This window comes from Hoplias malabaricus, chromosome 1 (genome assembly GCF_029633855.1).
Source record: "Hoplias malabaricus isolate fHopMal1 chromosome 1, fHopMal1.hap1, whole genome shotgun sequence".
Lineage (NCBI taxonomy): Eukaryota > Metazoa > Chordata > Actinopteri > Characiformes > Erythrinidae > Hoplias > Hoplias malabaricus.
This window is the reverse complement of record NC_089800.1, coordinates 47,632,677-47,650,477: the sequence shown is the minus strand read 5'-3', so window position 1 is coordinate 47,650,477 and position 17,801 is coordinate 47,632,677. Positions and strand designations below refer to the sequence as shown.

General features: G+C 39.6%; 1 protein-coding gene across 4 annotated transcripts in view; it reads left to right on the top strand.

Moving 5' to 3' along the window:
* ankrd13b (ankyrin repeat domain 13B) overlaps positions 1-15,192 on the top strand; it is a 29,718-nt gene extending 14,526 nt beyond the window's left edge. Inside the window, exons 2-16 of one of the 4 annotated variants that reach the window (XM_066665143.1) lie at positions 338-473; positions 1,924-2,048; positions 3,051-3,096; positions 4,454-4,597; positions 5,015-5,228; positions 6,176-6,242; positions 6,962-7,043; positions 7,424-7,488; positions 8,254-8,387; positions 8,593-8,750; positions 9,771-9,944; positions 10,462-10,506; positions 11,045-11,208; positions 12,127-12,203; positions 13,229-15,192. In XM_066665143.1, coding sequence (XP_066521240.1) covers positions 338-473; positions 1,924-2,048; positions 3,051-3,096; positions 4,454-4,597; positions 5,015-5,228; positions 6,176-6,242; positions 6,962-7,043; positions 7,424-7,488; positions 8,254-8,387; positions 8,593-8,750; positions 9,771-9,944; positions 10,462-10,506; positions 11,045-11,208; positions 12,127-12,203; positions 13,229-13,421 — 1,824 coding nt within the window. In that variant the 3' untranslated portion in view covers positions 13,422-15,192. Of the gene's footprint in view, positions 1-337; positions 474-1,923; positions 2,049-3,050; positions 3,097-4,453; positions 4,598-5,014; positions 5,229-6,175; positions 6,243-6,961; positions 7,044-7,423; positions 7,489-8,250; positions 8,388-8,592; positions 8,751-9,770; positions 9,945-10,461; positions 10,507-11,044; positions 11,209-12,126; positions 12,204-13,228 lie in introns of all 4 variants that reach the window. The other 3 variants (XM_066665134.1, XM_066665162.1, XM_066665152.1) reach the window with 3 other exon arrangements.
* Positions 15,193-17,801: the final 2,609 nt, after the last annotated feature.

Below are 17,801 nucleotides of genomic sequence, written 5' to 3'. Positions count from 1 at the left end.
TCTTTATGCAAGTGGATTATTTTATATCTAATCCCTTGAAAAAAAAAATATCTTCTTAATGGCTCTTCAGACGGATAACCAAACCACACATGAAAGGTATTTTTCTGATTTCTACACAGTACTGTCATTCTCTGAGGCTTAATGTTCAGTAATTTCTCATGGATGCTTCAGGCTACAATGCAGAGGCTTGTCAGGTTTGAGTGTGATGGTTTAATTATCATCTGTCACTTTGTTCTTTCATCACGTCTCACCTCAGCCTCAACTCTGTTTACCATATAAGTGCCTGTATACTAACTACAGCACTCTTTCTCTGTCCTTCATTTCTCCTTGTTCTCAGGTTGATGTAGATGTGTTAGACCCTCGGGGCCGGACCCCTTTGCACCTGGCTGTGACACTGAGCCACCTGGAGAGCGCTCGTGTGCTGTTGCAGTATGGAGCTGATGTCAGCAAAGAGAACTCTAATGGCTGGACAGGTAGGATCATGGCACAGTTCATGCTCATTCAGATCTCATTTCAGGTTGTTTGTTCTTCAAAGAGATTCTCAAAACAATGCACAGTTTGCCTCGTATCCCAAATGTAGCCTGCCAAGACACTGTTAATGTCTGAAGTTTGCTTCTTCAGTGTTTCACTCAGGTTGTGACGGCAGTGGAGCTACAAACAATGAATGCTTGCCTACACCAGTTATCTTCATGCAAACTGCATACATAGATCATCACACCTGCCTCACACTTTGAACTGTATAAAATATGTGGTCTTCCTTGGCAGACAGGTGGTTTCAGACAATAAAGGCAATGCTATTACCTGTAAAATGTGAAATATATTTGCATTTGTATAGCCTTCATATATAGGCTATATATGAAGCCTGTATATGAATTAGTGTGTGAATTTGATGGCATCACACCACTGATGTTGGAAGATGAGTTCTGGATCACAGATTCCTCTCCAGGTCATCCCAGAGGTATCTGGGATGTTGCTCAGTAACCTCAGAGAACCAATTTCCACTGCTTCACAGGCCAGTGTTGGCAATTTTTATACTCCTCTAGCTGACACTTGATATTGAATATGGTGAATTTACGCATTATTCCAGCTGAATGGGTGCACATTAAGCTTCTGCCTTTACTAATTATACAGCACTTGGACATAATGTGTAACTAGGCTAATTGATCACTTTGGAGTTACAGTACCAGTCAAATGTTTGGACACGCCCACTCAGGGTGGGTGTCCTTTGTTTTGGGCCATTTTCCAAATATTGTGAATGTACAGTACCAGTCAGAATTTGGACATCTTCTCATTCAATGGTTTTTTGTTGATTTTTATTATTCACTACATTGTAAATGAATATGGAAGACATTAAAACTATGAAGGAACACATATGGAATTATGTAGTGAACAAAAATGTGTGAAACAAACCAGGATATCTTTTATATTTTATAGATTCTTCAAAGTAGAAGTGAAACAGTTTTCAGTGAACAGCTGTAGCCTCATCAAGAGTTAATATGTAGAACTGCTCGCCGCATTAATGTGATTGAGACCATAACTTGGGTTGTGCAGAGGTACACAGTTCTATACAGTGAATAGCCCTATTCCACCACCTTTTGACTGGTGCTGTAAGTGGAATTACATGCATTTGATATTCAGATTGTTTTAATGTTCATGAATCATGAGCAATCACACCTAGCCTCCTGTGAAAAAGTAACTGAGTGAGAGAACACCTGAGAGAACAAGTTCTGCCCCCCCCCCCCCCCACCCCACCCCAGAAAAACACTGAGTGGGTGGTAAGTAATTAAAGCGCAGGCAGCACACTTGGGAGAAGAAGATATTAGAGGGAGATTAGCATTATAAAGAAAGTTTGCTGCGGCAGTAGATTTAAAAAAGAAACAACCAAAAAAAAAAACACTTGTAACATTGCTATGTTTCTCTCAGTGCTGCAGGAGGCCATCAGTAGGCGTGATCCTGAAATGGTTCGTATGGTCCTGCGTCATCGGGATTACCAACGCACAACTAAAAGGCTCGCAGGAATCCCCCGTCTGCTGGAAAGACTGCAGCAGGTCAGCAAACAGCAGGAACTAGATTAAAAAAATATAAAATCTCTTGTACACTGTTTGTACACAAAATGCTTAAACACACTTTGGGTTTTAGTTGACTTTTGACATCTAGCTCTGGGTATCATTTTTAGTCTCATAGCTCCAACGTGGAATTAAAGAAACAAATATTGGACACACAGTTAAGTGTTTTCCATTAGATTTTTTTTTCCAAACCATAACTTTAAATTGTAACATCATTAAAATATTGGATATAATATTTATAAACATATGAATCACTTTAATGCTAGCGAATATTGTGATGTAACAAGTAGTGTCACTGTCACACAGCTCCAGGGTCCTGGGCTTGTGGGTTAGCGTCCCACTCCGGGTGACTGTCTTAGAGGAGTGTGGTGTGTTCTCTCTGTGTTCGCGCGTGTTTCCTCCAGGTGCTCTGGTTTTCTCTCCAGAGTCCAGAAACACATGTTGGAGGGTGTGTCCTTAGGTATGAGTGTGTCTCGCCCACAAAGGACTGCCACCCCCTCCAGTGTGTGTTCCAGAGACTCCTGGTACACTCCTGAGCTGGATAAACGGTTACAGGCGAAGAATGAATGGTGATACTGTTATAGAATAGTGATTATTTAACTGAACTTGAAGAGCAGAAAACACACAGGCACATAAAAACACTAAGTGGGTTTCTGCCCCTAATCATGAAGCTTGTAGTCTTTTTCTTACAGCAAATATCCTCTCTTTCTCTCTCTCTCTCTCTCTCTCTCTCTCTCTCACACACACACACACACTGGCTCACTTTCTGTGTCCCTGGGCACTGTCTCAAATTCATTTACTTTTGTTGGTGATGGATGTACCATCTCTCCCCACAAGAAATGTATTAATATCTCCCCAGTCTGCTTTAGTTTCATCTGTCTCACCAGCCCACTCTGTGTTCACTTACTCTCCACCTCTTTTTTCTTCCTTCTTCTCACCTCTCTCTCTCTTTCTCTCTCTCTCTCCCCATATTTTTTTTCTTAGGCCCAGGACTTTTATGTGGAGATGAAGTGGGAGTTCACAAGCTGGGGTATGTGAAATTACATAGTTTCTAAAAATATACAACAGGGATTGCACCAAATTCACACTGAAGGCATTTTACAGTTTTGTTAAGAGCATTTAGATATTAGTAGGTGATTGGAAGAGATTGTTTTTGGGCTCTCCATCTTTCTCTCTCTCTCTCTCTCTCTCTCTCTTTCTCTCGTTCTCTCTCTCTCTCTCTTTCTCTCGTTCTCTCTCTCTCTCTCTTTCTCTTCTTATAATATGTAGGTATTATACATATACATTCATCATTAATTTGCTGGTAATATGTAACATATAGGGCAGCAGCTCAGGATTTCATGGACCTCAATTCCATCCCGACCACGGATGACCATATTTTTACGAGTTTTCTCTTCATTCTCCCAAATTCCAGAAACATGTATGTGGTTTGGCTATGTTGCTACCTATGCAGCATAAAGCAGTCTAAAGTCTTAATATATTGATATGTCAGCCTACCTTAACAGAGCTTATTCAAACATTAAGAACAGGCAAAAACAAAATAGTCAAAGAGAGGGATAGAAATGATCATGTAAAATAGAACATGCACCAAAATATGGGAAAATATGAAAACAAATTAAAACTGAAAAATTGTAGAATATGGGCCCTTTAATATTATCATTCCTTACAGTCACTTTGTTCACAGCGGGTTTATTGATGATTCATCATAATTACTGATAAATGTCTAACACATAGAAGCATACTTCACACTGATATTCCACATCTACCGAATTGACCTTTAAAATAATCTTCAAGTCTCTTCCAGTTTTGGAGGGAATTCGTATTAGTCCTACAGTGCTACTGGCCTTCAGACTGGTCCTAAAGGCCATACGTAACACCCTGGCCTTGAATCTAACCTTTGTGCCTCATGGTGTTATTATTAGAGAGGGATTTCCTAAAGAGAAGGATATTCATGAATTATTTTAATATTAATTCCAAATAGGAGGCTCGTTATATTGGCAAGTTTATAGGTTATTTTTATTGAGATTAGTAATTACATTCATTATATCTCCACAATCTGTTTATTTTACAACAAAGTACATTCATAATTCTGTGCTTTTGAAATGACTGAAATTTGATTTTTAAATATAATGCTCTCAAAAATACAAAACAAACACTGGATCAGCCCTTGATTGAAAAAAGCACTTGATATAATTGCCAGTATATTGTCTGGGTAATGTAGGTCATACACTTTTGTCAGGTTTGCCTTGGAACGAGGTCATAAGCTCAATGGGATTTTACCTGTATAAATAAAGGATAAGTCATAAATCATTCAGATTATATAATGCTTGACGCTCGCTCTCTCTCTCTCTCTCACGTTGGATGATGTCTACATTTCTCTGACTCAGTGCCATTGGTGTCTCGTATCTGTCCAAGTGACACGTATCGTGTGTGGAAGAGTGGACAATGCTTGCGAGTGGACACCACTCTCATGGGCTTTGAGCAGATGACCTGGCAGAGAGGAAATCGCAGCTTCATCTTCAAAGGGCAAGGTGTTTAATAACGTTCTTCATCTATTCTCACATCTTTTCTGATTTATTCTAAACTCAGACCATCTGACATTTATTAAACCTTATTTATCCACTATGGTTATTGATATAAAAAACATGATTTGTGTCATACATCTGATGTATGTAAAAACCATCAGAAAAAAAACAAACCAGTTTTTCAACAAAAAAATAATGAAAACAAAAAGAAATCTTCATAAAGTTGGAAATTTGAAGCTGTACTTTTACAACTTATTTTATTGTGCATTAACTTTTCCTGAGAAATATGTTTTTCAATGTAAGAAGCGGCATTTTAAACAACGAGGGACGTAAGAGGGTTAAAAATCAGTTAATCTCAATGTTCTCCACTAATTCATTGGCTCATTTATCCTCTGTTCCCTCTCCATTCATCTGTTTTCTCAGACTCCAGTGCCATGGTGATGGAGGTAGACCATGACAGACAGCTGGTTTTCTGTGAGACGCTACCCAGCCTACCCTCTTCTCCATCCTCACGGCCACATCCCACAGCCTTCAGCCTGCTGGGGGCGCTGCAACCCAGTGACGAGCAGGTTGCTGCCCGTCTCTCTGCTCCAGTTGTCACCACTCAGCTAGACACAAGGAACATTTCTTTTGAAAGGTAAGTCAAGAAATACGTTATAATGTATAATGAAAAATAAGTGGCCGTTTTTTTATCCATTCTTACACATAGTGGGTCTGAAAGGATGTGGTTACTGCAAAAAGGAAATGGACAGAAACATGTGCAAATAATGATGTTCTCAGCACTGGGCTGGTTACCCCCAGAACCCAGTATTCAACATCACACTGTGTGTGAAAATGCAACTGAATTCTAAGACTGTAACGTGAAAAAATATTCTTATCAATTTTTTGAAAAGCTGAAAAAAGAACACCTGAAAGGATTGACAGTGGGAAAGAGGGAAAATTCATTCATTCATTATCTGTAACCGCTTATCCAATTCAGGGTGGCGGTGGTCCAGAGCCTTCCTGGAGTCATTGGGCGCAAGGCGGGAATACACCCTGGAGGGGGCGCCAGTCCTTCACAGGGCAACACACACACACATTCACTCACACTTTTGAGTCACCAATCCACCTACCAATGTGTGTTTTTGGACTGTGGGAGGAAACCAGAGCACCCGGAGGAAACCCACGCGGACACGGGGAGAACACACCAACTCCTCACAGACAGTCACCTGGAGCGGGAATCGAACCCACAACCTCCAGGTCCCTGGAGCTGTGTGACTGCGACTTACCTGCTGCGCCACCGTAACCTTATGTTACTAAAATTTGCAAAATACTGTATATAAAGGCACCTATAGGCCTTCTTTTTGAAAGTGAATGCTGTAGTTCACCGTTTCCTTGGTCATGGCCCGATGGTTTGTATTAGTTCTTAGAAACATACCGAAATAGTAAGGAGTTTGTTGAAACACCATTAGAGTTTCCAATTATCACTATTTGCATCATATTGACACTTTGTTTTGCTGATTCCTCATTAAAAAGTGTGTCATAGACTCACCTCTGTTTGCAGGTCCTCAGCCTTGTGTTAATGCATCTGCCTCTTCTCTGCAGGAACAAGACAGGCATTCTTGGCTGGCGCAGTGAGAAAACGGAGGTGGTGAATGGGTACGAAGCCAAGGTACTGCCTTTATGCTTAATAACAAACAACATTTTAAAAGGCTCTGTTTTCTATTTGTATACAAAGTGTGTAATGATCAGAACAAGTCAAACAGATGAAAAAACAGCTATAACAAGGTGTTACAAATTACATAACCACACCCCCCACTGCCACAGTGTTAACTGTAATGTATTTTTTTAAGACTTAAGATATGCAACCAATGTAACTAAATCAATCAGTTTTCAAGTCTGAGACCACACTTTTATTTTCCAAGTGTAACAATATTTGATTTTTCCACTTTAAATTTGTTCACACTAACATGCAAGACCTGGTAGACCATGAATATTATATCAGTAGCAGATTTCTTTTTCTGCACATTTAAAAGAATGTACATTAAATCTTTAAAAAAGAACAGAACCCCTACTAAAGGCAAATGGTGAGCACATGGAAAAAAACAGCACTATATTTAGTTGTTGTGGCTTCTGTGTATTTTTGTTATCTATAGTTTTATTGTTTTTCTTGACACTCAGATATGAATAAAATGAAAATTAAAGGTGTCATCTGTGAATTTCACATCTGAATCTGTTTCTGTTTTTGCAGTCACAAATAATTCTGTGCATTCTGTTCAGGGCTGGGAGGGTATAAATCTGGAATTAGGGAAATTTTGAAAAAGGCATGTGCTTAGTGCAATACCCCTAAACTCACAATAATGAAGTCTGTATTTATCTGTTCTGTTCCAGGTCTATTGTGCCTCAAACGTAGAGCTGATCACTCGCACACGAACTGACCACCTGACAGAGCAACACAAAACCAAACCCAAAGGTACCAAAATAAGCTCAAACGGAATCCTCTTGTATTCTATCAGATTCTTGTGGTGCTTATCACAGTTCTAACATTTACAATAGACTAAGACTGAGACACCGTTAATCAGTAGAAATCTCATTTGTCCCTGAGATGTGAATTCCATGCCTATTCCATTAGCATGGTGTGATGACTCTGAACAAGGACTTTCAACATTAGTAAATTCGGTGAAGCACTATTGACAAACCAGACATTTCAATCAATATACCTAAGTAATGGTGTTTCTGTCCAGTAAGCCTGAATGTGGACTGGCTATTAGGACTCCCAGTTTGTTTCTAATGTCCATAAAGCTTTGGGTGAGTGATTATGTGTGGCCTTCAGTTACGTTTCTCCTTTTTCAGGCAGTAAAACCCCCCTGCAGTCTTTTCTGGGAATCGCAGAGCAGCACATGGGGACCAACAATGGGGTGAGTGCACTTTAATGCATTTCCGACCACTGTTATGATTTACTGAGTGGTAAACATTCCCCTTATTGGCTGTGGCTGACATTATGTAGAAAACCTTTAACTTGTGTGTTTGTCTTGTGTTTGTTTTACCCGAGGATGTTCTGTAATTGCTTTTTTTAAAGATTTGAATGACAGATTTATATGTGTATTGAAGTGAATATCAGCAACATATGGTACACTTTACAACAATAACAACACAGCTGTGTCTGCTTTTTTTATTAGAGCTAAACTGCTGTCAGATCTGTAAAATTACAAATAGTGACATGCAGTTTGAAAATCACAGCATGGAGTATTAGAAAGTAATCATTTATTATAGGTTAAATAAACTGAATATAACACTACAAATAGAAGAATTAACATTAACACATGTAAATTATTTTATTTTATTTGTTTTATTTTATTCATGTCAGGAGGGGAATAAAAAAAAAGAAAAACAGGCATTGATTTTTTTTCCTTGATTCCATAAAATGTTTAGTAAATGTGGGTGAATGGTAAAATTTCATGAGTTCATGATAAATGTTTTTATTTGTAGGTAACCAGTACAGTACCTAAGCTGTGTTCCACCAACTAAAACAAAAAAACAGATTTAATAAGGTTTTTCAGACTTCAGTGCTCAATCCTAAGGCTAATAGTCAATTGATAAAAGTAAAAAGGTTGTTAGGGTTTCAGAGTTTAATGCTGCTTTCTGATGTTGTGTATGAGTTGTTCTGGTGTGTGTTATAGCAGACATTAGTGACCCAAATGTCATGCCCTGTGGCCAACCCCACTGCCCTGACAGCAGAGGAATACTTCAACCCCAGTCTGAGCCAAAGCCACAAAGATATCGGCCAGCCATCCCACCTCACCACTAAGACACAAAGGTAATAACCTCAGGCCAACCATTAACATGTTTCAAAGCTCACAAACAAACTTCACAGGTTAGAATTAATTCTCCATAATCCACAGTAACCAATCCCTTTAAACAGACTCTTACACCTTTGTTGTCATGTGCAGTGCAATTGATAATACTAGTCATAATAATTATTTTCTATACACTAAAGCACCCGATTTACCTCATGTTCTCAGGTTCAAAGCCAAGCTGTGGCTCTGTGAGTCTCATCCTCTGTCACTGGCCGACCAGGTGGCTCCGATTATCGATCTCATGGCCATCTCCAATGCCCTGTTTGCTAAGCTCAGAGATTTCATCACCCTGCGTCTGCCCCCTGGCTTTCCTGTCAAGATAGGTGAGAGTAAGAAGAAGAGAAATATGCCATGCAAGTGTGTGTACTCTGTAATCAAAAGATTTTACACCGATCAAACTAACATTACGACCACCTCCTTGTTTCTACACTCACTGTCCATTCTCTGAGTTGTCACTGACCACACAGGAGCACTTCATAGTTTTATAACTACAGAATATAGTCCATTTGTCCTATATTCCCAAAGGGGGCAAACAATAAATACAGAGCAACAGACAGACTCCAGTCTGTAGAACTATAAAATGCTCCTGTGGACAGTGGAGCTGAGAGAACGGACAGTGAGTAACAAGGAGGTTTATGACTGATTGGTGTAGTTGTGGTGCATATTTAAAGGGACACTCCAGCCAAAATCACGGTTTTCTTTACAAATCCTGTGTGATCCTGTGTGTGTAAAATCCTATGTTACATGTTGATTTTACTGGACTACAGATGAGTGGCTTGACTAAGAATAGTGACTGATTGACACCATAGTTTTATTGTTTTATTGCTATCATTGAAATACAAGTTGGGTATTGTAGTGAAAAGACACACAGGAACAAAATCATGAAAGCTAGAGAAATCAGTGAATTCTTGCACAATATTGAGGTTTAAGAGTTTAATGCTGGGCTATAGAATGCTTCGGTAATGCCGCCAAATTACATTGAACTGGTATTTACTTTAGGTATTTTAGATTTATTACTGGGAATGGAAATATAACACTACTGAATTACTGTATTAGAGAGAGAGAGAGAGAGAGAGAGATTCTCTTATATTATCACTCCCTCTATTTTAGACAAGCAGAATTATCTAAATATATATATATATATATATATATTTATCTCCTGGTGTTTTTCCATCCATCAGAATTTAGGCAGTCCTTCTTCATTTGTTTGTTTCCTTGTATGCACTCTTAGAGTGGAAAAACTGTGGTTGTCAGGCTGATCCAGAAAAAAATCTCATAAATACAGTAATTTAATTCCACTGTGTATTACATCACCCGTCATCCATCATACATCACCTCCTCAGAGATCCCCATCTATCACATCCTGAATGCCCGCATCACCTTTGAGAACCTGAATGGCTGTGAGGAGGGTGGACTGGGGCGAGCAGAGAACGAAGATGGACAGAAAGATAGCCCCAGGACAGAGACGCCTTCTCCAGGCAGCGATTCATCCAGTGTGTCCAGCTCCAGCTCCACTAGTGAGAACCAGATTGTCACTCAGTGTAGTAATAACTCAGTGCCAGTAATGGAAGTGAAATTAAATGACTATGTCCCAGTTGTATAATAAACAATAATAAAGATATGAAATGTATAGACCATCACAGACATCGGCTACGTTTTAGTTGAAGTGTTCACACAAAAGTGTGTGTTTATCAGGTATGTAAGGATTGGTCCAGCCAATCAGATTTCAGTGCCATTATTACCTTTTCTAATGGACTTTTTTTATGAGGTGCATTCTCACAGTTTTAAAAATAACTGTCAAACTTCCACTAATACAATTTGTGTGAGTGGGAGTTTTGTAAGATTGTGGTAGGTTTTTGTTTATAACATAAGCATACTAGATCATTTCATAGTGGGACACAGAGACTGTGTATGGCTTCAAGCTGCTGACTTGAAGGCTAGTTCGGAACTACCACCATATTTATACAAAGAATGTTTTGCCATGAACTTAGATGACGTTTGGAGTTTATTAATTGTTCTTTTCACCCATCATAGAAATGCTCAACTCATCGTCTTCCATGTTTTCAAAAATTTCCAGCCGTGAGTAATTCCTCTATTTCCACTTATCTTTCATTTATGGACAATTATGTCTTTTGGCATCACACACCAAAATCGGCCAGTGGTTTGCATGTGGGATATTTTTAGCATATTCAACTGCTAAATATACTGCAGGGGTCACCAGTTTTTTCATCAAAGGGTCAGTGTGGATGTAGGTTTTCATTCCAATCAAACAAGATCACACACAAGATATTGAACCAGTTGTTTGAAGAAGTGAGGCAAACTGATTAAACTAATGGAATCAGATGGGCTTCTATTTGACTGGAATGAAAAACCCTTTTTGGAATAACCTGGTGATCCTCACTGTTAGCTAATGCTAGACTTATTGTTTAATATACAATTGGGACACCAAAAGTGTGACAGAGAAAAGAGTTTCACCCACTCCAAACTGAATGGAACGATGTTGCATGTGTTAACAGTACGTGCTGGTAGCACTGGCTTTAGTCTGTCTTTTACTCCCACTGCATTGTGACATCTGTATGTGTGTGTGTGTGTGTGTGTGTGTGTGTGCGCACTTTAGATTCCTGTCGTGGAGGCGAGATTCCTCCATGTGTGTTTGAGGCTCCACGAGGCTACAGTGTACTGGGAGGTAACCAGAGAGAGAACATGCGTGAGGAAGAGGAGGATCTCCTTCAGTTTGCAATTCAGCAGAGTCTACTGGAGGCAGGCTCTGAGTATGACCAGGTCAGTTACCCCCTACAGCATGAGCAGATAATAACTAACGTGAAAAGTTATATGCAACACATAATAACTAGGGGGGTAATAATGCACTGCAACACAGTAAGGACACTGCATGGTAGACAGCACCATCTTGACATATCTCTCCTGTTTATTCCTTTAAAATGTATTCCTGTAATGTCCTTTAAAATGTTGCCATTGTTCCAACATCAGTGATCACAAACGTAACAAAAATCTCCCGCAAGCCTGTAGCATATTGTCCTGTATCTGTCTGTAATGTGAAGGAATCTGTCACTGAATCGACATGTGTGCACACATTGATATGTTTATGAACATTACCTTTGCCACCAACATCAGACACATCAAACTTGTAAGATGATGCATTGTTTTAGGAAGTGAATAACGGGTGCATTAATAGCTTGTGTGCATCAGTTTGCTCAAGAGGACAGCAAAAAAAGTCTACATGATTAGGACAAGGAGGTGTAAAACTTCTACTACCGCACCATGATAAATTGGCTCAAGCTCATATGTTGTGCACAGTGTACATTGAATTATAAAACTATTTGTAATCAGCTATAATCTTCACATCTTCCAGTGAAACCAGTGCCCTCTCTGGGTGTATGTTGGGAGTACGGTGTGCTATTAGGGACACTACTCCAGCTGCTACATTTCAACATGCGAAATATTGTTTTTGTCATAAAATGTGAAATTCTATTAATCTTTAACTGAACATTTTTAAGAAACTGTGAGAAAATATAATAGTGAATGAAACTGTATCATAAGCAGTGTATTGTTACACCCTGGTGATAACTAATCATTAGTGTATCTTAATTTCAAAACATATATCACATTTTCAAAACAGAGTTAAAATGATAAATGTAGGTTTACTAAGGGTTTTCTTTGATCTAATGATATTTTCTATAGGTGACTATCTGGGAAGCACTGACGAACAGTAAGCCAGGGACCCACCCTATCTCCTGTGACTCCAGCCGTGTGGAAAGGTCTGCAGTCAGTATCTCTTCTTCCCTGTAGTTTCATGGCCACTGCCATCAGGCACATCCTGTATGCACCACTGCACATACTATAACTGTTTACACAGGTCCAGGGTCAATACCCTTGGCATCACAGAGTGAAAATCATAGAAATTGTGTTTGAACCTCAGACACCTCATAAAAACATCATAGAAATTTAGTGTTGCGCTCTCCTTAGCGAACGCAAAAAAAATTCAGTGCATTTGCTCATAATTTGTGGTCTGGAAATCCAGTCAGTTTTTGTCATGAAATGGGATGGCACTTTTTATTAAGCCAAGTGCAGAGACTTTGAAATTGTCCTGCCTCTTTGTCTGAGTATTTTCGCTCAGAACACTAGACCCTATCCTCACTTCTCGCTCCTGGACTCTGGCGCTGAAGTAAGCTGTGGCTCATTCTCATTTAAAGAAACTGAAACCAGGTTTTCTGAACAGGGCTGTTCAGACAGAGGGAGAACAGTGCTTCTTGTATAATTTTGATCAAAGCATATAACACAGATGATTCTTTAAAAACCCTGGGAGCTGTGTTAACTAGTGGGTCGAACATGTCCTGGACCATTTTAAATGAATATTTACCTCAAAATGATTTTTTTCTCTAAAATTAATATATGTTTGCTTCTTAATTAATGCATTGAACTAAAGCTTGTGTAACTAAAAAGTAAAGAGAACTTATGTCTCACCCATTGGCTGTATGCATTGTGCACACAAATCATCACACACTTATTCAAACCACATCAACTTCCTATGTGATCTGAATTACACTGGTTTATGGGTTATCAAACAACAAGAACAAAAAAACAACAGGACACAGCTGAAAAGACAGTTTAGGATTCAAGGTGGTTGCTACTAACAGGCGTCTCTAATAATGTAGAGTTATGGTTTTAAAAATATTATCTGCCCAATGTTAATGTCTGTTACATGCCTGTTTAAGTTGCAGGTGTCACAGGTGTCCTAATGTCTTTTCCTTCGTTAATTGGTTCTTTTCTCCGCAACCTCCAGAACACCACAGCACAAGAGCAGCCCAGTAGCCAGTCCCCGCACTCCCAAAACCAAACCGCCACGCAGCTATGATGAGCAGCTTCGACTAGCCATGGAGCTTTCTGCCCGAGAACAGGAAGAGGCCGAGCTCCGGCAGAGGCAAGAGGAGGAAGAGCTTCAGCGCATCATACAGCTGTCACTCATGGAGAAGTGATAGAAATCACAGCAAGAATCAAGTGGTGGGAGAGGGTGCACAGCATCAGTCCAATAAGAACTGTGATTCTCTCTGATGTCCAGTCCCTCCTCTTCTAGCAACCTCCCTGAGGCACAAAGCTCAGTAGGGCTGACTACATCCATACAGCACCACAGAGATCCACCTGTCTACTTTTTTACAAGTTTACAACCACTACGTTTTTTCAAAATCTTGGGCAATCAGTTTGCAGGCACCAGACTGGTGCATGGCTACTCAGCAAATGTGTGTGTGTACATTTTGTTTCTGACAAATTAATGAGACTGGAGCTGCTTCTGGAGATTTCAGGATCATTCGTAAAGCCATTACGCTGAGCTCCACTCAGAACGAGGCTAAAGTCCTCCCAGACTCTCCACCAGAAGGAGAGAGGTTTACAAAGCTATTATGTCTGTTTTATATGGAATTGTATATTAGATTTGATTTTCATTTGCACATAATTTTGATTGCACTGTAGTAGAAACCATAAGGAGTTTAAAGGAATGTGTAGATGTAGAGTACACTGGCCTCGTGTTGTCAAGCAGGATGGGTGGCACTTTGTCTCTGGGCACGATGGAAACAGCATGATCCTGTCTTCGTTGTTCCACCTCCCACCTGTGCAGTTTAATTTAGTTTATTTCGACAAGCAAGAGCAAGTTCTGAATCAAAGGATGTAGGATTGCATTTATACATGATAACTGATAAGTGTGAACAGCACAGTATGAAAATAGCAACTGATGTCCAGTCTTTTTCCAGGTCAAGTAGATTAACCTGACGTGTAATTGACAGTGAATGAAATCTTCACCGCAATATTCATGTTCTTTGTCATAACCACAATGTCAAACTGCTCAGAAAACATACATTATAATGTATGTACTGTATCTAATATGGTGCTATGTCAGTCTTTTTCTATCACATTTCTTTGATGTCATTTGCTTTATGCATGTTTTTTGGATCCCACTTTGTTTTTCTTTTTTGTGGCTTCCATACAGTGCTTCCCAACACATTGCTTCAGAACCCACTGTCTACGACATGTTAGTTCTATCACAGTGCTTGAAACACATGACTCCGCCAATCAGTGGCCTGACTGTAAGCAGGGTCTAACCAGGTGCACCGATACAGGGAGAAAACCAAAAGGGCTAGTTCCTCTGATCCAGATAACAGTCTCATACTGACGACCAATCTAACATCATATATCTTAACTGGAGAGTTCCTCTTCATAGTCTGACAATCTGGGTCTAAGTGACTGGCAGAACTTGGTGGAGCCTGAATAATAAAATCAGAGGCAAGGCAATAGACCATAGACAGAATGAGTCTCCTTTTTAAGCACAATTTTACACAAAGCAGATGGACCCTGTGCTATGAAAGGCAAGTCAAATGAAATGACCAAAGGGCTGTTCAGCAGTATAGCAGAGTGTGTATATTAGTGTGTAGAGTTATTTAGAGAGAACAAGTGATTATAAGGTTTGAGAGTATAGACATGCTTGATGTGATTCAATGTTTTAATATCATAAATATTAAAACAACATGAAAATATTTCACTGTTTTTGTTTAAACCTGATATGAATGTGGAGTGTCGATATGGTGTCTATATGATGTGATGGAACTGCCTACAATGACGCTGCTCAGATTTGTAACTTTAAAGAGAGACTGAATAAAAAGAGAAGATCTCATTTTATACAGTGTGTAATATTTAATGAATGCTGACGGGTCGCACATTAAATATCAGAGATGCTAAGACTTTCTGAATTGAAGATGAAGTGTGCTCAGCCATTCTGCAAAAAACTGTGTAGCCAAACAGTGAAACGATTAAAGTAGAAGAACGATTGGTAGAAGTTGCTGTTTTATTTTTATTATTACTTATAATCATTACTTTTTTTCTCCTATTTACAGACCCCTGTGAGAGCTATATTTCAACTCATTTTTAATTAAATGGGCCTTGTGTGTTATGTAAACATGATCTTTCATGGTAATAATGAGTATATACTAGGGTTTGTCAGGAGACTGGGGCAATCTTAATCGGGGCAATCCTAAAGCAGCTGTAAAACTCATGTCTGCAGTTCAGAAGCTTCAAACTGGCTCATTTCACCCATGTGTCACAACATGAAGAAGGGTGAGAAGAGCCTCATCAGCAGCTCAGAAAAAGGCCTTTAGCTCCAGTTATTCTGGGAGGTTTGGGAAAGCACTGAACTGAGAGCCAAGCAGAGCTCCACGAATCTCAGTATGAATCAGCAATCTGCAGAGAGCTTCAGTGGCCTGGTGAGTCAACCTCAATGAATAACATTAACCAGGCAGAGAACTCAAAGCCAGAGCCGTGAAGAGAATTCACAAACAGCTCAAACCCGGTCTGGGCTTCTGAGCCGAGGCTTATAAATAAACGTGTGAACAACGAGGGACTTTAACTGAGAATAGACCCTGGTTAGTGTTGACAGAATTTCAGTATCACTCACAAATATGCGTCTGTATTATACATTAGCGTGCACACTTGAGTGAATGCTTTTAACTAGGGTATAAGAGATCATTTATACTAAATGAGGTTTGAGTGAATACCTTATAAAGCCCTTAATGAACAAAAATCATTTAAACCATTAAATGTTTCTCTTGGTGCTTGGTGTCAAATCATGTATGCTTTTCCTTGATGGACTGAAATCACAGTGTAAAATATCCTAATGTTGACAGGTGACACTAGGGTGACCAGACGTCCTCTTTTACCCGGACATGTCCTCTTTTTTAGACTTGTGTAAAAATGTCCGGGCGGAATTTCACTACCGTCCGGGATTTTGTTTTTCTAGAGCTTACATAGAACTTCGAGAAGCGTTTCGTTCACAAACTAGTCCCGCCCTCCCCTACTCCGATTGGTTCGCTTGAGTGAGAAGGGGGCGTGGCAAAGTAGCCTAAAATCTTCTGATTGGACGGTCTGACTGTAGAGCTACCGCTATTGGTCGATAACCTTCTCCGTAAACATTTAATTGGTCAGTCTGCACGTCAGTAGTCCTTCTTTACGTCAGGCAAAGCTCATGTACCCACCCTCATCTCGAGCAGTTATCCCGAAACCTAAATGTAAGTTCTCGAATCAATTACAAAAAGAAATTCCCATGTTTTCCCATGTGTAGCAAATAAAGGTGTAAAGGACCTAAAAGCACACACAGGTTCAGCTAAGCATACAACGGCAGCGAGGGGCGAAAAGCATAAGCATCAGGGTTTTTTCTTTTTTAACAGTAAATACCTCTAACTGCTGCACTTGAGTAACTTTCATTCAGTCATTTTCTATCACTGATTTATCCTGTTCATGGTCACAGTGAGTCTGGAGCCTACCCTGGAGGTACACAATTTAGTTAAGGTGCCAGTCCATTACAAGGCACAGAACACTCACAGATATATTTTTGCACAGCCAGTTCACCTACCAGCGTGTTTGAAGATAGTGAAGAAAAAACCCAGAGCACCTGGAAGAATCCCAAACAGACACAGGGGGAACACACCAAACTCCTCATAGAGAGTAGGGGGAAACAACCTACTGAATATAAAATACAGCATATTGTTTTAATAAACGTGCCTAAAATGTAAACTCCAGCTGTACTGACTGGGCTGGTGTCTACTGTTTAGATTCCTGAAATAAAGCCACCACTTGAAAGTAATTCCCATTTTAGCGAGCACCGTTTTCCCGCCATTTGTGACCGGGGCCGTTTAGCGGATAAACAGATGCAGTAAAGCTGTCGTAGATTAGATTAAGAGTGGGGCTTGAGCCCTGGTGCTGGACAGCACTAGAGCACAGCATTACATTACAGCATTCACACCAATTACCGTACACTGTGGGGGCCGTATATTGACTTAATTTCATTGGGACTTATACCATCTTAACTACTACATTCATAATCCTTACTTTAAGGCCTGTAATGTGAGAGCGTAAATTTATTTTGGTCCCAACTACTCTCCACACGGTGGCACTGCTGCATACACTTAGTATATTCTTATGTCCTATTCAGTTTTAGACATTTTTACATTGACATCTTCCAAATCTTAACCCTTTGGATTTAAATTTCCATTTCTTTCTTCTGCTTACGTTGAGTAAGATGTTAATGATGAATAGACCAATGGAACAGGTCGAAAGGTAGTGTACAGTTGCCTTTTAAAGTTCAAGTTCTCTTTCTCCTGTATAGTTAGCCTTACCTCCACAATGCTATGTCCCTGTACACAGTAGGTCAATTCATTAAAAAAGGTTACGTGATTCAATAAAACCGCTAAAAGATTCTTCACTGATTAATTTTCAAATATGACTTTTCAGGAAACAAAGAAAGTTCTGTTAAATCACCTCAAATCTCTACACTCCACAACACAACAAATGTTGGTAATGTTAACACTGAGGGGGAA